This window comes from Anas acuta, chromosome 1, assembly GCF_963932015.1.
Source record: "Anas acuta chromosome 1, bAnaAcu1.1, whole genome shotgun sequence".
NCBI classification, from domain to species: Eukaryota; Metazoa; Chordata; class Aves; order Anseriformes; family Anatidae; genus Anas; species Anas acuta.
Genome location: NC_088979.1, coordinates 100,057,784 through 100,080,041, shown reverse-complemented (window position 1 = coordinate 100,080,041; position 22,258 = coordinate 100,057,784). Strand labels below are relative to the sequence as shown.

The 22,258-nt window shown below is 35.6% G+C and overlaps 1 protein-coding gene across 5 annotated transcripts in view; it reads left to right on the top strand.

Annotated features, from left to right (window-relative positions):
• Positions 1-22,258, top strand: part of NCAM2 (neural cell adhesion molecule 2) — a 290,357-nt gene that overhangs the window by 161,996 nt on the left and 106,103 nt on the right. For all 5 annotated transcript variants that reach the window (XR_011098756.1, XM_068690047.1, XM_068690063.1 and 2 more), the window contains exons 7-8: positions 1,058-1,218; positions 9,028-9,173. Coding sequence is in view for 4 of the 5 variants with exons in the window: in XM_068690047.1 (XP_068546148.1) it covers positions 1,058-1,218; positions 9,028-9,173 (307 nt within the window). In the remaining variant the exon portion in view is untranslated. The remainder of the gene's footprint in view (positions 1-1,057; positions 1,219-9,027; positions 9,174-22,258) is intronic.

The window sequence follows — 22,258 nt, the reverse complement described above, 5'->3', positions numbered from 1 at the left end:
AATAAAACTGTTCAAAAACTAGACATATACATTGGTTTCATTTGACAAACAATTTTTCAAGAACTTGGTATTGCCAGCTGGTTTATCAATGCTTATGAAAATCAGGCAGACTTTATGTAGGTGCTTTTGTGAACAGGCTGTTAATGATTCAACAGAAAGAAAGGTCAAAAGAAGACTAAAGCAAACAAGGCAGCATGAGAAGAAACCAAAAAGAAAAGGTAGGATTGCTTCCTTTTAGAAGCAGCTGTTATGATAACTATGTGTACGCCAAGGTACTCAGATGGACTGGTCAAGCCTTGATCAACCCTCAGAATTATTCACAGGTTTTATTATCTCTATACCATCTGTTCAGAATTCATTACAATGTCTGGACATACATCTGCTTACTAAATTGTGGGTAGCCAACAACATCTGAAAGGAAATAACTTGGAAGAGTTCTTTATAGGCCAATAGGCTCTATGTGTAAGCAATATAAAACATTTTTTATAAATCGGTACATTGTTACAAGTATGAACTGCAATAGTATATTCCAAAATGTTTCTCATAAACAAGCATGTATTTTTTAACTGATTTCTTTCTATCCTTCCTTGAGTGTAAGCCATATATTATGATTCTATTCACAAGCATTTTTTCTACCATTAAGTTGATCATGAAAATTTAAGTATAAAGATATAGTATAAAATACACATGTATTTTAGAACCTGACAATAAAATTGTGAACATCAAAATGCAGTCCAGAATGCATTGCTTATGTCTAGGATGCTCACATTCTTATAAAAGCAAAACAACAACAACAACAAAACAACAACAAAAAACCACCAATGTTGTAATCCAGCAGAACAATTTTCATAGTTCTGAAATTAGTCCCCTTCTATACGTACTACCAATGTATGCTGCATGACTTAATGCATTTCTGAAGATAGCATAATAGCACTTTCTTCCAACAAATACTATTTTAACCTGTTTGATGCTCCCATAGCACCATAGCACATTGCTTCAGACTTTGGAACCTACTAGTTGTTTTATACATCTTTTTGTTTGTTTGTTTGATTTATAGGAATGGCAAACTTATTGAAGAAACTGAAAAATATATGTTGAGAGGAAGCAATACAGAACTAACAATAAGAGATATAAAAAATATTGATGCAGGTCCTTATATCTGTAATGCTAAAAACAAAGCAGGAAATGATAAAAGACAGACATTCCTTCAAGTTTTTGGTAAGTACTGCATAAAATATACCACCCTTCCTTTTTAAATGTAAACAGTTGGGAACTGAAATTAGAATTCCCAGTTTTCAGTGCAGTATTCATGTAAGGTGTCTACTGATGCAGCAAACAACTTTCTCTATTATTTTACAGCTTTTTCCTCGCTGTTGGCTACTTTAACCTTTATACCTGAATCTAATTTTGAAAAGGCTATCTACAGCCTTTGCTATTGCACAATTTAGGTAGAATACAATGGAGTGTTAAATTGTTAATTCAATCCACTTTTGCCTTTAAAAGTTGGCTGCTTGCAAGAAAAACAAGGGTAGAAAAAGGGAAAACTATTGAAAGGGAGAAAAAAAAAAGTTATTTGGACTTCTAAGCAGTGCTTTTTTCTTTTTTCTTTTTTTTTATGAAGAATGCCATGCAGATATGTTCCTGATTTAATATTTGTTTTTATATTTTTGATTTTTTAAAGTGCATGATAAAAAAATCTAATCTAAAGAAACAACAGTTTTAGAGGCAAAAAAAGTAATAATATGAAAACGTACTTCTCTTTCTATGCCCTACCACCCAATCTGTTCATGATTCTGTCCTTTACAGAGAATGCTGATGTTTTCTTTGAACTTTTGTGTAGCTATAGCTTATGTGAGCATGCTATGATTCTTATAGCATTTGTGAGAATATAGAAACTCTCCCTCAGAACCATTCTGCAGGATCAAGGCTATAGCTCATTTAGGAGAAGCCTACAAATGAAGTAATACGCCCTGTTGTTTTTTGTTTGTTTGTATTTTTGTTTTTTTTTTTTTGCATATAGGATCACTGTATTGTTAGAGTACTTCTATATTGTATAAATAATTAACTGTAGCTTTTAGTAGATAGAAGGACCACATATTTGAACAGCTAAAACATGTACTTGGGACCATGGAAAATTAAATTTTACATCCCAGCTAAAACAAGTAGTAATTTATTAGTAATTTATACAGACTGAAACAGTTCCAACAGGAGATGCTAATCTGATGTCTCACTAGAAGCTGATGGACTGGGTAATGTTATTTTGATTTTGATGTGGAACCTGAGGTTGAAGCCATGGTGTGAAGTGAACAGATTAGCTGTGCCTGTGTGCTTTACAGTGTCCTGTTTGGGAAACTTTATAGCTTTTCTAGACTGTCCATAAATTATTTAATTTCTAGACTGTTCATAAATTTCTAGACTGTTCATAAATTTTCCAGTCCTCCATAAAATCTAGATGGTCTGCCTAACCACTGGGATACTTGATGTTTTGTGGTGATTAAGGGTTCTTTTAAGTTGCTTTTCAAATGAATAAAAATAAACACAATTTTAAATTTCATTCTAGCCTAAAGATATATAGCAGAGTGAAGATTTTTGTGAAAAAGCATTTTATTCGTTTGTATTCCTCCCCTGACCCTCCCCCCCCCCCCAAAAAAAAAAAAAAAAGTAATAGACTTGCTAGTTTTGATATGAGTTTGGGGAAGTTTCAGATGATAATAATTTTGCATGTAATTCAAATAATTTTAAGTATGGCTGAAATTTACTTAGTTTTGCCTATGGCAAGGTTATTTTTTTAATGCAAGGAACAGTGAAAGGGAGTAACACCAGACTAAGAACTTTTCCTGTATGCATTCTTCCATCTTCCAACAGCTACTGATTTGGGGACTCCTCAGAAGGTTAAAATTAATTAATAAATACCATGAGTTTGTTTAATAATTTTTTGAATATGTATATCCTTTTTGCTTCCACAATATCCTAAACTCCTAAATTCCTTAAATAATTTCTTCCTTGCATGAAAAGGTATTTCTAAAGTTCAGGTCTGATACCGGTTCATTTATTTGGCTCATAATTCTCATTTTTAAGTGAAGAATTGTTCAAAATGTTCTTTACATCAAGCACAGTTTTATATGTCACTAGTTCATATCTTTTCCAAGCTGAAAATTTCCAGTTTTTAACTAATTTTTCCTACTATGGAAACCATTATGAATCTCTGATCCATGCATTTTTGTACCTTTCTATTCATAATCCATTATCTGTGAAATGGCAAGACAGGGCTGGCATGCAGTATTCACATTGTGGGGGAAGCAGGCTGCTTAGCAGCACAGTCCTGCTTCTGCTTTGATCTCCATGCCTTGTCTTACATTCTCTTTACCTCTCTGGCTCTCCCAAGTATTGAACTGACATTTCCACAGAACTGTCAGTGGTGTCTCCCAGGTCTCTTTCCTGAGTGGTTATAGCTATTTTAGAGCACATCATTGAGTGCACATATTTAGAATTTTTTTTTCCCATGTGCTTTACTATTGGATATACTCCAATTAGATTAGAATAATCTGTGTACTGTTTTTTTGACTATAAGGCATTGTATGAGAAAATAAGCCTCTTACCTCATTTGTAATCTCTGAAGCTCAATGTGATTTTAGTCTAGTATTTCCTTTACAAAGTTCACCTCTCACTCTGAAAATGTGGAGAAGAGTTGCTGTATTTTCTCCTACGAAGAATTTTGTTTTTAACTTTGTCTCTCATACAGGTTAAACTCCCAGACATATATAACCAACAAGTTATTATACTTTTCTTCCCCTTAAATGTATTCAAAAAACTGCAGAATGAAAATGGCAAGGCAGATGGCTAATTATTATAGTTAAATAGTACACAAGCAGCCAGTTTATGTTAAAATGACCTATTAAATTACATAATTCTTCTTCACTCCATTAGCTTGTTTGTCTCACCTACCTGTTATCTCTAATGATAATTTACAATTCAAGCTTCTTGAGTCAATGACTATTATTTGTATTACAACAGGGCTCTGGTAGGGTTGAAACTCATAATACCAGTAATGTAACCATAAAGCAATAATGATAACAGTAATATCACAGAATTCAGCATTTAAATTTCTTAGTACTCTGCACTTCTTGAATGGACATGCCCATCAATGTGCCATCTAACACCTGCATGTGTTTATTTCCTTGACTTAGATATTTTTGTTAAAAAAAAATATTAGTTTGTTTCCAATATTAGTGTTTAAAAGCTATTTTGTCCTCATATCAAATTCTTATTTTTACAGTTTTTCTGGAGCATTAACATACATATCAAAACCTATATGCTCCCACCGTACTCTCCCCAGTTTTTCATCTTCTTTACTGCCTTTTATCTGTTCTGTATAACACATCTTAGATGAGTAAAGGAAGCCCCGTTCACAGAAGATTTCTTACTGATCATGATGTGGTAATCTTTCATTCTGTTATGAGAATAGAGGACCCCCTATGGGTCTTTTTCTCTGTATTTCCAGAGAAATTTCTGTAATCCATTATTACCAAAGAGATATCATCTGTATTAATGCCTAGAAATTGCCCTAAGATTTTTGGTACTAATTTATTTGGCTTTAGTCCTTTGAACAAGACTGAGTAACCTCCATTTGCAACAGTAGTAATCACTGTGGCTGTATGAAAATACTGTGTGAGACATTTGTAGACATCTGTTTCGCTTCTACTAGTGTAGTCAGGGTTTCTACCTTACATTAGCTACCTATGATACCTTTCACCTACTATTTGGAATATAGCTACCCCGCTCCCCACCTGCAGTGCTGCATTCAGCTCTTGCATCCTCAACTTAAGAAGGAAATGGAACTGTTGGACTGAGCCCAGAGGAGGGCCACAAATTTGATCAAAGGGCTGGAGTACCTCTCCTGTACTGGCTAAGAGAATTGGGGATGTTCAGCCTGGGGAAGAGAAGGCTCCAGGGAGACTTTGTAGCAGACTTCCAGTACCTAAAGGTGGGCCAGGAAAGCTGGAGAAGGACTCTGTCAGGGAGTGTAGGGATAGGAGAACGAGTAATAGTTCTAAAGTAAAAGAATATATACAAGGAAGAAATTATTTACTCAGAAGGTGTGTAGGCACTGGAACATGTTGCCCAGAGAATCTGTGGATGCCCCATCCCTGGAAGTGTTCAAGGCCAGGCTGGATGGGGCTTTGGGCAACCTAATGTAGTGGAAAGTGTCCCTTCCCATAGCAGGGGGCTTGGAATTAGATGGTTTTTAAGGTTCAACCCAAACCATTCTGTGGTTCTATGATTCTGTGATTCTATGAAATATTAAAAAATATTTTTAGTGATTTCCCTACTATTAATTTACATTGTTTTGTTTTTGTTTTGTTGTTGTTGTTGTTGTTGTTTTTATGCAAAACATGTCTATTGATATGTATATGTTGTAAACATTTTGAAATATAAAATACCACATTGTTACTCCTATGGGCACCCTGACAAAAATTTCCAAAATAACATAATAATTAGCAGTGGATTTAACAGAAATCAAGAAAATTCAATCCTTTACAACCTTTTTCACATTTTCTTACTTTCTCAGACAGACCTAAACCTGTATTTCTTCATCATTATTTCTCCGGGGTGATGGCAGTAGTGTTCATTTACCTTATCATAAAAAAATTGTTCCGGCTAAATGAAGCAAATTTAGCTTTAATTGAAGATAAATCCATGCTTTATAAGAATAGTGCTTATGTTCTGAGGATAGTTTTTGTCTTCATTTTGCTTATTCTTTGGTTGCTCACTTCCACTCCTTAATTGATTAAATTCTTAAGTAATTAACTTAAACGGTTCTGCCATTCTGTGATGCATAATCAGGTGACATTTTTTCAACAAATTTTCTCTTTTTTGCATATATGCCATAGAAAGAGGCATTTTAATGTCTAGAATTTTCTATTTCTAGAAAGAAAAAAAATCTTCACTCAGAATTGGTTAAAAAAATCAAGAGGAATTCTGTTATATATTAATTTGAGGTTTTCTAGGATATAGCTGTTATACCTATATGATCAATGAGGGTAGACTGAGATTATGAAAAATATTACACTGGTATTTCAGTAGTTTCTGATGATTTTGTAGAAGTCAAGGGAAAAATACTTCAAGAAACACTACCCTTTATAATTATAGTATATTTTGACCACATATTATTTCTATTTTCTAGATGTCTTTTAAAATATAATCTTATATAAAAGAAAGTTTTGTGCAGCTATGTTCAATATAACTTTTGTTGATTAATGAGAAAAGTGTGTAGTATTATTCTTTTTTTTATCTGTTATCAGACAGATGAGAGGATGGAAAATGTAACTGACCTTTCCTGTTTTATCCTTCTTAGATATATTCCAAATGCCAAAACTAAAAACACTGAGGTTAATTTAGGCCCTCAAAGGACTTGCATCTTTGAACCAAGCAGGCTAGAGTGAGTCTATAATGAGATTGTGGTGTGGAGATTGCCTAAATGTTTCCATTATTTTCACATTTATAGTGCCTGAAGCACACCTAGCTAATTTTTCTTTCAGTTTAGTAAGTAGTTTAATATATGTTTTGTTTTGGTTTTGTGATTGTTTTTCACAGCTGGGCAGCTGAGCTCCACCACAACCATTCCCTCAAAGGAAAAGGAAAGGGAGAGAAAATATAATGAAAAAGGTTCAAAGGTTGAGATAAGGACAGGGAGATCACTCAACCATTATTGTCATGGGCAAAACAAACTCAGCATAGAGAGATTAATAAAATCTAGTACCTATTACTAACAAGCTAGAGCAGTGAGAAACTCAAAACATCTCCGCCCTGCATTCACTCTGTTTCTCCAGGGCTGTTTCCCACTCCTCGCTCTCCCAGCTGCTGTTGTGTAGCGTTTTTTTTTTTGTTGTTGTTTTGTTTTGTTTTTTCCCCTTTCTTAAATCTGCTCTCACAGAGGTGCAAACAACATCACTTACTGGCTTAGCTCTGGGCAGTGGCAGGTCCCTTTGGAGCTGGCTGAAACCGGCCCTTATCTAACATGGGGGAGCTGCTGGACTCTTCTCACAGAGGTCACCCCTGCATCCCCCCATTACCAAAACCCTGCCACATTAAACTAATACAGTTTTCTACAATACAGGTTGATACGTATATGAGAGCTCTTTGTTTAAACCTAGTGATACACACAGGAAGGGAATACTGTGTGTCTAGGTATGTAGCTATCTGTGCCTGCTCATCAGAGGCATTATGAAGAATATCAGCCACAGCTTCATGAAGTGAAAGTCATCAATAAAAGATGTAGTCTCAAACATTTATACATTTTCTGTATCCCTTCTTTCCTCCCTCCTAGCTCCTTACCTGTGTAGAACACCTCTATTTCTTAAAATAAAAATTACATTGTCTATAAAGGCAGTGATGCCAGTTCTCTCAGAAGACGAATCTTAAATCCTTTTTTGAGTGTGAAGTAGTAATACTGTTTTAACATGTATAAAGACTCAGGTTTATCATGCACTAAATCAAGTCAACACTTTATACTAGTGTGTGTGCATTTGTTTTTATGATAGGAATGAAGTTTCAGGAATCAATTTCCTAGGTATTTCCTTGTTGGGCTCTCTAGCTTGTTTATAAAATTCAAATTGTATCAGCAGTCTCCAGGGTTGCAGTTTTGCTACCTGATTCAAATGTGGCTGTGCAGGAAGATAACATAGGAGTGAGATTCCTCATATGTAATATTAATCAAGAGATCCAACCAGGTAGTGGTACAGGCTTATTAATATATATTAAGCCTCTTCCTACTAAATCTATGGTCGTATTAATATTAATTAGCTGTTTAGAGTAGTTATTTTCCAGAGATAAAATCAAAACTTTTTCAAGCTTTTTCTTTGTTCAGCTTCCCAAGTCTGATGAACTTCTTTTGTCAATGCTATGGGTAGAACTCTGTGAATGCACTAAATTGTGTGTCTTTTTCAAGAGATCAGCTGCAAGCAGCAAATAACAAACCTAGAGTCTCTAATTACTATCATGTTCTTAAGCTTTGCAGAGGAGACTGTAAGGTACGCAACAATAACATGAACATTCAGTTTACAAGGTATTCCCCTTGTCTGAATCAAATACAGAAGAAACCAGGCAAATATATATATATATATATATATATATATAAATAAATGGGAAGAAACTTGTTTATTGAGAAAGTTGTAGGGAACTGAAGACCAAACTTCTCTGTTCCATGAACAAACTTTCCAAACAGTAAATATTATTTCTTTATTTGGCAGCATCTATTTTAATATTTCAAAATGCATCTATAGTGATGAACACAAAATCACAGAATGGTTGAGGTTAGAAGGGATCTCTGGAGGTCATCCGGTCCAAAATCCCTGCTCAAGTAAAGCCACCTAGAACAGATTACCCAGGAACATGTCCAAAGGCAGTTCCATTGCCTTGCCAGTAAAATCACTTTAATGAGCTCAAGCATGACTCTTTTATATGTTCAAGCCTTCTTTCATTTCAGACAGGTCATTCAGTTAACAATTGTTTAAGTACGTTATTATCAGGATATTATGAAAAGGTTCTTCACGGAGAGGGTAGCGGGCAACAGGTTCCCCACAAAAGTGGTCATGGCACCAAGCCTGATGGAGTTCAAGAAGCATTTAGACAATGGTCTCAGACATAGAGTTTAGTTTTTAGGTAGTCCTACATGGAACCAGGAGTTGGACTCAACGATCCTTGTGGATCCCTTCCAACTCAGAATATTCTATGATTATAATACAAATACTTCAGTACTTTTGACTGAAGAAAATAGCAAAGAGGTGGAAACATCCTGGACTGAAATCCCAAGATCCTATATTTTCATTGGTTGTTGAAGTCAGAAAACTTGATTGCTCCTATAGATGGTAGTGTTAAGCCTTTAGTTAAGCCTAAGTAAATAAACATAAATGTGCTTGTTTGTAGTTTTTTGTTGTTGTTGTTTGTTTTAAGAAAGAAAGTCACTAAAAATATTTTGACATGACACTTTTTATGCAGGGTGAATAATGTAATTTGTATTTTTAACAGTACAGCCTCAAATAATACAACTTAAAAATGAAACCACATTTGAGAATGGGAAAGCCACCCTCATCTGTGAAGCAGAAGGAGAACCTATCCCAGAGATTACTTGGAAAAGGGCCACCGATGGAATAACTTTCTCTGAAGGTGACAAGGTAAATCAGCTTTTAAAATATCTAAACACATGTCATCTGAGCAATCTTCTTTTCATAAGCAGAAAAATAATTGAAAGAAACTGGAATCAACTTTAGATGAAATTAGAAGGAACTAATACTTCCTGAGATAATATAAGAGATGTGGAAATTCAAAATCTTTAACTATAAAAAAAAAAAGAAAGAAGGAAGGAAAGAGAAAAGCTATTAAAGTGCTGAAAGGCACTGTACTTCATCAAATAGTTCCTACTAAGGGTTTCAATTTCTTTTTGATTGCAGTGGCTGCCCTTAGCCCTCCTTGACTATATTTAGAATCTGTCCAGTATTTCTCAAAATGCTGTAGATCCTATAGATATCTGAAATAAATAAATATATATGTAAGTATATGTGTCTCCAAACACTTTGAAGAGCTTTCTTTCCCACTTATTTTTTTTTTTTTACTTCTTTCTTACATTTTCCCTCACAAAGAGCAAAGTAGTTTATAACTACAAATTGAGCCCATTTTCCCATTGTGATTTACCATTTTCAAGTTTTATTATAAAAGTAAGTTGAGTAGAAAAAGATTACAGTATGATAATGGAGAAAGTCAGTTACTGTGGGAACAAGATCTGTAATTAGATGGAATGGTAAGCAAAAGGGAAGGGTATAATGTTATTCTTAACCATGTAGATTAGTTTCTACAGATCTTTTTAAAGCATGATTTTCTTTTAATGTTTAAACAAGTATTCTTAATTTCTTTACATAAAACATAGAATTTATCTGCACTAGTTAAAGCCTGAGCCTCTCTGGTTTGCTAATTCAGAAATTAGACTCTACATAATGTATACAGACAGTCCACTTGCAGATGTTTGCATATTAATAGCTGTTGCTTAAAAAAATAAGTCAAACCTACACAGTGATCAAGCAAATCAGGGAATTAGATACAGAGTAAGTCACTCAGTTTATAGGATATTATTGTATATTACAGGAATATATATTTCCATTATTTGTGTTCTAAAAGGACAATGTCTAGTTTGGTCTAGTCTCCTACTTATCCTTTCCTGGCACTGAGGCAGTTTTTGTGAGGCTTTGCCTATCATTTTCCTGCTCTGTGATTTTCATTTCAGAAAAACATAATGCTATTTATATTTTTAATTAGTTTTGCACTAAAATAAAACAGTCGCTCTCCTCCTTAAATACTTAAAGTCAAAGGTGATCTTTCTAATACACAAAGACTACATTTGGTTCAAAGGTCACAAACATAGCTTTTTGCTTATGTTTGGAATGTTCCTAAAAATAATTAGTTATATCAGAAAATGAAAATGAAAGCAAATTGCAGAAATAAGCCAAACACATTGATTCAGTTGAAATCTGAAATTTATCCAGTGCTCATATAGTATGGCATTCCATTCTTAATTCAAACTGCAAGTGGTTAAACTCTCTAGACCTGTCAGTGTTACCTACATGCCATTTTTTTCAACAGTGGTTCAACTGAATAGTACTGAAAACCAAACTGAAACCTATATTGAGTTGCTACTAGGGTGTTTTCATGCTGTATACAGATGATAAAAAGAACAAGAATGAATACAGTTATGTGGTTTCATTTTGTTCTTGCCAGTGAAGGAACTTTCAGTATATTGCTCCTGGGCAACTTTTTGCTGAATGCTGAATAACTGCTCTGAAATACTGTATGTCTCAAGCTATAAAATATGCTATTACATTGACCACGTGGTCCTCCAACACTGTAAAGGGACAAAGCCTTGACTTGAGTTTTCCTACCAAGTTTTTGAATAGGTTAACAGGGAAACAAACTGACAGTGAATAAATTATCGAATAAATTGTTGAATAATACAGCAGTGTTCTGCACTAGAAAGAAAAGGAAAAAGTGAGTTGAAGAAAATGTAAGTGTAACAGCCTTAAACTGAAGTTATTTATAATATATGTGATAACTTAAAATAATCAAAGAATGATAGACTATCCTGAGTTGGAAGGGACCCACAAGGATCATTGAGTCCAGCTCCTGGCTCCACACAGGACTACTCAAAAATCAGAAACCATGTGTCTGACAGAGTTGTCCAAATACTTCTTGAACTCTGGCAGGCTCAGTGCCATGACCTGGGGAGCTTGTGCCTGACCACGCTCTGGGTGCAGAACCTTTCCCTAACACCCAGCCTGACACACCCCTGTGGCTCCGTGCTGTTCCCTTGGGTCCTGTCGCTGTCCCCAGAGAGCAGAGCTCAGTGCCTGCCCCTTTGCTCCACTCGTGAGGGAGCTGCAGGATGCCATGAGGCCTCCCCTCAGTTGTGAGCTGAATAAACTGAGGGACCTCAGCCACTCCTCAGATATCTCTAGACCCTTCGCCTCCCTCGTAGCCTTCCTTTGGATGGCTCTAATAGTTTTATGTCCTTCATATATTGTGGTGCCCAAAACTGCACATAGTACTCAAAGTGAAGACACTCCAGCGCAGGGAAGAATGGGACAATGTCCAATCACCAGACATACTTGCACACGTAGAAAAATTATTGTCCATGTTCAGTGAATTCATCTTTTGAACATCTTTTAATATTTTTTTTTAAATTAATATAGACTATATCTTACAAGCATTTTTCTTGAGTTAAGAATTTCTTTAGGGAATTATACTGATTATAATTTTATTTTTTTTCTGTAGAAGATGAAAGAACTGCTCTAACCATAATGGTAACATAATGATGATTTAAAGTAAAAATAAATAAATAAATAAATAATAAAAAAGTGTTGTTATTTTTTAATTATAGTTCAATAAGATCATTAGATTTACTATTTAGCTTCTCAGTCTTGTTCTTGTTTTGCTAAAATGCAAGTATACCTTCTATACCTTCTATGGGTAGCTACAAGATGTGCTGTTTGAAATGTTTGACAACTCCATAAACTTGAAATGTTGCATAAAGAATCTCTAGTGGGGAGAAAAAAATGTAATGGTATTTTTCTTCTGAATAAAAGCCAAAACCAAAATAATTTTGACCAAAGAAAATATGGACAGCCTATTAAGGAACACCCAAATTATATAATGACTCCTTTTCTTTCTCTCCATCCAAAACCAGGTGGATTGAATATAATACTGCAAAATTTGAGTGATCATTTGGTTAATTGGATTCTCTGTGCTACTTTAACTGAGATTAAATATCAGTGTGTTATCTATGTCTTTATGGTTGATGAGCAATTACTTTTTCCTGTATGAAAGAGAGTTTTACTATAGTATTGGTTAATGTGACTGTCTTCTTTTGTCATTAATTCAACATTTATTACCAAAATTCCAAGTTTTTCCCAATTAGGAAAAAAAAAAAAAAAAGTGGTAGTTCCCTTGAGATTGTCAGAACCTATGGGATTGCACAGATGCAGACTGCTGTATCTATTGCTAAAAATATTTTCTGTAATCTGCAAACCATAATACAGAGTTTTGCTTTGTAACAGTTTGGACATGAAATTTAGTAAGATTGTAGTGAGCTGTTCTGGAGTTTGCCATCCTAAATCTTGACAGTAATTACTCAGACTGGTCACTGCAATCTTTCTGGTAATAGCTGAATGTCATGATTTGTAGTGAGTAAGAATTTTTGCAGGCCTGTTTGATTTTTTCTTCCCTTACTGCTAATGGTGGACCCTTTACAGGTTTACAGTCTCTTGTCATGACTATGCAAAAGACATTCAAGTCCTTTATAAAGCTTCTTGTTATTCACTTTGCAGTCCTTGACACTCCTGTGTTGTCTAGTTACATGCTTATGTGTGTTTATATAGGTGCCAAATGTAATATATGAAAGAATGTGAGTCCAATAAACACTGTGGACTCATATGACTCATATTGTTGATTAAAATCCTGGATTTTAATCAACATTAAAATGTAAAAATGTAAATCCTGGAACACTGTAGAGTTCCAAAGAGCTTGGAGAAACCAATGAGTGTGGCACTAACTAAAAGGATAACTAAAGTCTTGTTCTAAAGCAAAACACTAGGAAAGCTGAAGTAGATTCAATAATATATATATATTTTTTTTTTCAGTAATGCAATTAGTGATAGTTGCCATGAGTTTGCTGCATATAGATCTTGTCAAACTGATCCAGTATACATTAAAAATCCCAGTTATTTTATACCAAAGTTAACTGAGTCACCGAGCTAATCATCTAAGCATTAGAGTTAGTGACAAATGGACTGCCAGCAGGCTTGGAAGTACAGTTATAAATAGGGGTGCATATACCTCTCTGAACTGTTATAATGCATGAAGGATGACTTGGATGACCTCATACTTGCCACCTTAAGCCTCTTTAGACCACGTGCTTCTTGACAAATGGGGAAAAAAATCAGCAAGCAAGCAAATTTGATAGATACACTGTTAAATAGTATATCTGTACAAAAGAAACAAAGAAATATCATTAAAATGCCAATTTATAAGAGTGTGGGGTTTTGAGTACAGGTCATGTTCAGTAACAGATTTAGGCATTTACAGCTTGAGCATTCCTGTGCCTAGTCATTACACAGTCTGAAAGAGGAATTCAAAAATCCAGAGTTCTACCTCTTGTTTACATAGTGAGGGGAGAATCATTTGTCTTACAGAGGTCCTGGAGAAGACAAGTACACTGTACTGAGACAACTGCTAAGGACAGTAAATGTGTATATGACCCCATTCCTGCTACAGCTTAGATAGCAGCATTGGGCTGCAGAGAGACATCTGGAGTATCAAGTAGCCACATTGTCCTTTTGAGGATAGCTACCCAAGAAACACCCTTTCAAGAAAATGAGTTAGATAGGGACCACATTTTAAATAATAGCCTTGTTTAAAGAGTAACCACTGATGAAGGAAGAGATCTGAATGTGAGATTATTTCTAGCCTTCACAAATTCAAAATAATGTTTTATTTTAAATGATAGATCTTATAACCAGAACATCAAAACATAGGTTTTTCTGAGTTTTGAAATGGTAATGTCCAAAAGAATGGAAAATATGCACTAAAGTCATAGATGGAAGAAATAACCCTACTAGGCTTAAGGAAGATAATGAGTAGGAGGTCTATAATGATCTCTTTGTAAAATACAAATTTGATAAAGGATTTTCAATATATCAGATCTGGGTATTTGAAAGCTGAAGCCAAATGATTTCAAACCAGACTCAAAGAACCCTCTTCCTCTCTTCTTTTTTCAGTTAGCCTATGGAACAATCTACCACATGGTGTAGTCTCTCTTTCTTTGAAAATTTTAAATAAAGGTTTCTTTCTCCTTCCTCTGACCACTGTCGAAAGTTTAAATGGCAGTTTTCCAGGCAGTCACATTAGATGACCTCTATAATCCCTTTAAAGCTTTATAACTCATAACTACATGAGAGTGGGTAAGCCTGAGTAAATGAATGATTATGTGTGACAGAAAGCATTTGGCTCACTCTTAAAGAATTGAAAATTGAAATGGAGATTTACTCCAAGACTAGAGCTTCATCTGCTGTTGCAGTGGCAAGCCAAAACTCTGCTTGGTATATGTACTTGGCCTGTGCACTTCTAGTGCCCAACTCCCCAGCATTGCATGTCCTGTCACTGACGTGCCTGCCTGGCCATTGCCCTTTTCAGCTGTGATTTAAAATGGTGTGATCCTACAGACTTCTATGCATCCAGCAGGCCTGGACCATTTCCCAGTAAAAAGAGGAGACAGGAGAAGATTTGCAGTTTGTGGAACAGAAGGAAGGATAGTGAGTTTATTTGATTTGCTGTAATCACTTATAAAATGGGTTTTGGATATATACACACACTTCTGCACACATCCCTGCAGGACAGCACATCCCGATTCTCTAATACAAAAATGTCATTGATTCCTGTGAATCCAGCAGAAGCATTAGGGCAAAGTTTCATGGTGTAATTTCCTAGTGTAGTACCAGCAGAATTACGAAAGCTAACCAATGTTTTTAATTACCATTTCAAGCCCTGTTTTGGAATACAAATAGCAATAACAGATGGGGCTTGATATGAGGCAGTAGCTCCACTGTATGCAGCATGTGTCCAAAGAGACAATCTTTACCCTAAAGAATTTACAATCTAAACATGTAAAATGAATGAAAGAAGGAAAAAAAAAATCAATGCACATAGATCACAGAATGCTACTTTATTTTACATATATTTTATACAGATTCACAAAATGTCTTTAAAACACCTTGCACTATTCTACTTGTATCCACAAGTAAAAAGATCTCAGATTTTAAACTTCATAATGAAAACTATATAGTTTGAGTTCTGCTTCCTTCCAAATACCATCCTGAGTGTCCCCGAGTAATCTCCTATGACATTGTTTCTAAATATTGCAGAGCCCAGACCAGCAATTAAATTATTTTCCAAGTTTGAATTCACTTTATATTGCCATAAATCACAAGTAGTTTGAGTTGGTAGTTTCTCATAGTTGTCATGATAAGCCAATAGGAAAAGGATTTGGGGTTTGTTTGGTCTTTCCTCTTTGAAAGGTCAACTCTGTTTTTTACCCAAGCCTGTTAACATCACCTCATCTGTCACAAATATTAACAAAAAGAATTTGATTTCTTTTTAACTCCCTATATATTTCCCTATATATTCTATTGTCACCTCATAAAAGAATCAATGTTATAGAAGCAGTTTTATAGTAAATGTCGGTGAATTATCTTGTCTTTATTTTGAGATAGTAATGAGAGCTCTTATATTCTTATATCAAGGATCACCTCTGTATTTGAATGATAACTCACCTAGAAAGAGGAAACATAAGTGTATTGAGGATATTTTAATTGATTGCAGGAGATTTCTTTTTTTTTACAAGCTATACAAATCCTAGTCTTTGTAAGTTCATCTCTGGAACATCTCTTGAATAGTTGGAAAAATGTAAGGGGCAAATTCCCTTGCCTTACTGAAGAAAATTGTTATAACCTGTTTTATGTATGTGGTTTGTGAATAGCTTCTACTTACAATGCCAAAGACTATTTTTGCCATTATAAGATCTGTTCAGGCCTGCAGGCCAGAACAATTTATGTAGGCTGCTGCAATTGGCTCATACAACACAGTTGACTATGCAGTTGAGACACGGCAAGCAGTTCAGCCAGGCATCATTGTCTGGGTAGACAGCTGGGCACTGGTTGGGTAGCTGAGATGCAGCAACAGCTGATGGCCATCACTCCAGTCATTCTGCTTCCATGGGAATAAGCAGAGCAACTTTAATCTATTTTTTGTCATTGTTCTTGTTTTTCAAATGAAGCATAATGGGCATCACATGCTAAGGATATGAAACAGAAGAGTAAGAATATTGTGACTGGAAGGAGAAGGTAAATAAATGGAATTTTGAGTGAATAGGAAGCATGGGGTTGGCCTTAAATTTAGGTAATAAGTACTGTTAGATCCATAAAGATTTATATCCTCCGGCATATACAAAGCATGGAGCACATCTGAGCACTGAATACTATACTCTCACCAGTCAACAAGTACTCAGAAATCTTCATGTGTTGGATTTTCTTCACCTTTTCTATGGCATTTTTTATGGCATAGTTCAGATACAGTATCATAGTGTTGGGATAAGTTCTTAAAGAGCTAAAAATAGAGTTTACAATTTCGGGAGATGACAGTATCTTAGTAGGAAGATTGATTTTGGGGGAGTAAGACAGTGTGCAGTTAGAGGGCTGAGGAAATAAAAAGCAGTTTTCCTGGGTGAGCTGATGAAGCATTATATAAGGAAGGTTGCAAACCAGTATGGGTATTTCAAAATCATTAAGTAGCATATGAACCAATCATCTGAGTTCTGCTCCCTCTTTTTGGTAACAATATCTGCAGTGATATTTAAACGAAGCCAAAACTGAAGTCAGATACAATTTTAACGTACCATAGCATCTTCCCTGATGCAGGTTTAAATGGCTGTTATATTGACAACTCCACAATAAATCTCAGTCACATGACCTAAGGGCCCTTAAATTTATTTCTCTTTTAGGAGACAAATGTTCTTTACCCAGAGTAGACCCAAATGGCTTTAAATACACACATCCATATATTTATTCAAGCTATATGAATGGCTGTATTGGTATTACAGTGATCCCAGAATTATCTAATTTCTGCAAATTTTTCCTTTCAATGAAACTTTGAAGTTATTTTGCATAGGGGACAGAATTAAGGAGGCAAAGTTGTTGCTCTTTGTTTTTTTAAAGATGGCAAAAAGCCAAGGAAATGTAAGTTTTAATAGCTTTCTTATTTTAAAAGCTTTCACAAACTAGGGGAAAAGGAACATAACTAATTTAATCAATTGTCTTAAATTACATCTAAACTTAAATAAGTACAGAGTTTTTTAATCTGTAAATGGATAATCCTATTTCTAACTAATTTATATTTCAAACTTAAAAACTGTCTTCCATTTTCAATCCATGTTCTTACATACTAACTATACAGCAAGTAGATATTTTTGGGTGCTTTCTGTGGGTTGTGATGTTGCATTTACAGGCTGAAATAAAGCCATATAGCCATATAAGCTTCAAAAATAGCTTTTCTGTGCCTGCCAATATTAGTTTTCTCCATTTAATCATCATTGATGATATTCTCTGTTACACTAATGAAGATTGAAATTATCAGGGAACTTTTTATGGACCAGCATTTCCTATGATACCAGTGCAACTTGGACTTGAATTCATTTATTGCTTCTGCTACACAATATTGTTTCATGAGCTACCGTCTCTGTATCAGTTGTATTATCTGCTACCTGTTTAATAACATTTTCATATAGCTGTTGCTTGTTTGATGAAATAGAAATCCTGCAAGTGATGATACAATAAGCACCACAGCCACATGTTATAAACTGGTGTCATTTGGCAGTGTTGGTATACTATGAGACATTCTCCAGAGATTTCAGAAATGATAAATCTTTAGATACCATGGAAACCCATGGGAAACGGGAAATATAGGCTATGGCACAACCAGTAATGGAATGCTGTGAAAGTGTATTTTACTCTATTAAAACCCATTAGAATTTTTTTTTCTGACATGAAAAGCAGTTTGAATACCCTTGCATGTTAGGAGAAAATGGAAAGACTTGTATTTAGACTTCTGGCAAAAAACAAGATGAAAGCAAAGGTCCTGGATTCTATTTTTCAATCTATTGATTATCTTGTTTAACAAACTATATAAACTCTGTAATAATTAGTTCTTAATAATGTATTCATGTCCTTAGTATGCTGTTGAAAACATGTTTTACTATTACATTTTCATCTCCCTCTATGCATCCACTCAAATGCTGTTTTTCTATTAATACCAATTCTAAGATTTCAAACGTTATGGTGGCTTAGCATGATAATGCTAATGGACAAGTGTATGTGCATCATCCATTGTAGCTGAGACTGTGCAACTTAACCTAAAGCATAGTGCAAGAGTCTCATGTCTTTGCACTGGGAAAAGTGAAGACTGCTTGTCCCGCCCTTACTGACAGCTTCTGAAATTCAGCTAACAATATTTCTTAGTACTGCATAACTGAACTGCTTGTCTAAGCTCTGATTCATGATCAAAATAAGAACTCCCCTATACACGTGGGCCTGTGTCATTAAAATTTCTAAATGTCACAATAATATGAATAGTAGTATCAACAATAAGATTTATTTTTGTCTTTACTTTGTATAAATTTCTACTTATACAAATCAAGTTGTGACATCTGTGCCAAAAGTCAATGAATTAGAAGTGTGTATAGTAATCTTTACCTTACTGTAAGCTGTCTTTCTAACATGCTTTAATACACCTTATAGATAGATGATACATCACGTTATAACCTCAGGGTTATCTTACATGGTAAAAATGTATTGAATTAACATAATATTCTATAAATGTTCTCTTACAATAGTATACAAAAGTAGTAATTTATTTAGAAATTGACAATAAAAATCCAATTTTGTCAATACTTAGAGCTCTAAACTGGAAAAAATACCATTTCACTAGCATAATTCAAAAGCCCCAGTTGGAGTTACAATCTGTTGATCAATGTATATTTTCTGTATTCATTTAGACAATGTGAACATGAATACAGTATCTCACTGGAAACTACAGTGACCTTAGAGATTTTAATGAAGGGGGAAAAAAAAAGCATGAATACCAATTAGACAAGCACATTTACAATATGAAATATGCCATATTATTTAGGCCACAGTTATCAGTGCTTCCTTATGTTGTTTCTTTATCACAGATTAGAATTATTCAATACCAAAACTCTACTAAGACTTTAGTCGGATAAAAGTATAATGATCTCACCCAAAATCAATACCATAGGTATTTAAAATGAAAACTTCTAAGAAAGCTAATATGCATGGATATCTGTTGAGAGTTTCTGTGCCCTCAGGTCATTGTGTTTACTAAGTATGTTCTAATAATGTTAAAAAATCCTTACTAATTCTGCATGAAAATGTGCTGGTTTATACAAGCAGATTAGTCCTATTGCCTTGATTACCTTTAGCATATTTGTTAAAAAGAAATTGCATGGTCATAAAACATTACAGTCATTCACCTTGTAGCAAGTGCTAAAATATTAAATAACTTTTTTTTTTTTTTTCTCATGAGATATTCTCAACAATTTTTTGACATTTTTATTGGAAACTGTGTTTCCTGGGTAGTAGAGTAGTAGAGAAAGAAAAAACTCTCGCCTATACTAACAGCCCTCCAAGAGGCCATTTGCTGCCAACAGCCTTCTCTGAAGCTGGCTGTGGTGGCTTGACTTTGGCCAGTTCCCAGCCACCTACCCAGCTGCTCCTCTCACTACTCACAGACAAAACGGACAACTTGGGAAGAATTAATTTATTGTCAGTTAAGATTAGAGTGGGATGGTGAGAAACAAAGACAAAACTAAAACATCTTCCCTCCACTCTCATTTCCAGGCACGTCTGTCTTGACCGATTCCTCTGCCTCCTCCACCCAACCCCCTGACCCTTTATGGGGAATAGGAAATGGTGTCTATGGTCTGTCATTGTCTTGGTCTTTGATGCATCATTCTCACACTTTTCCCTGCTCCTGGGTGTGGGTTCTCCCCACAGGCAACAGTCCTTCACAAAATGCTCCAGTGGTGTTCTCTGCAGGTTGTGGTCCTTCAGGAACAGACTGCCACTGCATGGATCCCACGAGGGCTGCAGGTTCAGCCAGGGGTATGCCCCATTGTGGGCTCTCCTTAGGCTGTACCAGTCCTCTATGGACTCCTGTGTGGAGATCTGCTCCAGCATGGTCCCTCCACGTGCTGCAGGGACATATCTGCTTGGGCACCTGGGGCACCTTCTGCCCTCCTACTCCTCTCCCCTTGCTATCTGTGCAGGGCCACTCCTCACACCACTCCCCTCATTGCCCCCTGCCGTCCAGTGTTTGCCCTTCCTTCCCCAGGCTGCCCCCTAGGTGAGGCGCCACCATCTTGGCTGCAGGGCCCAGCTGGGCCTGGCATGGGGCTGGGACTGGGACTGGGACCATCTGGGGCTGGCATGGGGCAGCCTTGGCATCACCTCATACAGGAGCCTGGTTGCCAAAACCTTGCCACATAAACCCAGTACACCAGTGCACCACCCTCTAAGGTCCCTTGCTTTGGTGAAGGATTTCTTCAACAATTTCACATACTCTTTCTCACCTTCCTCACCCAGAAACTCATTACCATTATCCACACGGTCTCTTCAGTTTGTGTGCTGTTACTGATCTGTTTGTTTAAGCAATGTACTATGCATAGCTCCTGGTAATTTAAATCAGTAATATATATTCCTTTAATTTCCTGACTTGTTCAGTTCAGTAAGAAATGCTATAAGCCAACTCAAAATAAACTGTAGATTGGTGCTAGGGTTTGGTTTCTCAGGGTGATACTTCCATAGCAGAATGACATATAAATTTTTTGTACTGCAATGTTGCAATGTCTACTGTCCAACTTGTTTGAAACTAGTAGCAGCAAGTTTTTCTATAATAGGTTCCACCGAATTTGACTGATTTTTACAGAATAATATTTTATTTGTATCTGTATATATAAATAAACATGGCAATGTAGATAGAGAAACTGTTGAATGATAATAGATAACTTGACAACAAATGTTCCCATGCCCTTTCAGATCTGTTCAGGTTAGCTAGTTTTCTTCATTTTTCTTTCAACTTCAATAATTTCCTGTTGTTTCTTGAGTTGCAAAAAGCCCTACAGACTTCTCTGGGTTTGTGAGCAAAGATTTTTTGATCTTTGAGGTCTGACATTTGGATCTGTGTCCTGTTGCAGCTAATTCCCCAGCCCCTCATCCACTTGAGTTATGCATTTCTTGCTTTCCGTGCCTTTCCCTCCCCTAAGAAAGCCTTGTTGCTTGTATCTCCCTGCAGGGCTCCACCTCATCCCAATTTCCAGACAGACTTCCTATCTGCTGTCTAGCCATAGTCATTTTAATAAAATATAAATCACCTTTACAGAAAAACGGAAAAGGATCCCTAGCTGCATACAGCTTCTGAACAAACCTGTAAGAGAAGCTCAAATTCTGATGCTTTTGTTTTGAAGAAAGCAGATGCAGTGCTACTCAGTATGGGCTGTTCCATGCATTACATAACTGCTTATCTTCACCATACCAGTTATTCCTGCAACTAAAGCTAAACTGAATAATGGTTTGAATCTAAGTCATATGAAAATGAAATACATGTTTTTACAAATGCATGAAGTTCAGGTTGAGGTTCTTGGAGTAGTTGTAATTTTAAAGATGAATTCATATTCTTACAGAAGAGCTTTGTGACACAAAAGGGGTATACAGCCTTCCAAGAATCTGTTATTAATCCAAGTATGCATTATCAATTTAAGTAAAATAAAGCAAAACATTATTCTTAGTCCAGTTACACTACCAATACTTTTCTCCAAGATACAGAAGTACTACAGAAAAAGATAATTACCCTTACAGTTGAAGTTGTTATTCAAAGGCTTCCTAGTTTTCTTCTCATTGTTATAATCACCTTTCCCGTGCTCCCCTGAGACCTGTGGTTGAGTGCTAATTTTCCTCAATAAAAAATGGAGAGAAGGGTTTACAATTCATCAGCGTCCTAAATTCTTCTCCAGTGAAAAGTACAAATGGCTTAACCTGACACCTTTAAATGAAACCTAACTAATACTGTGGTTCCTTTCCTGCCTTGGGTCAAG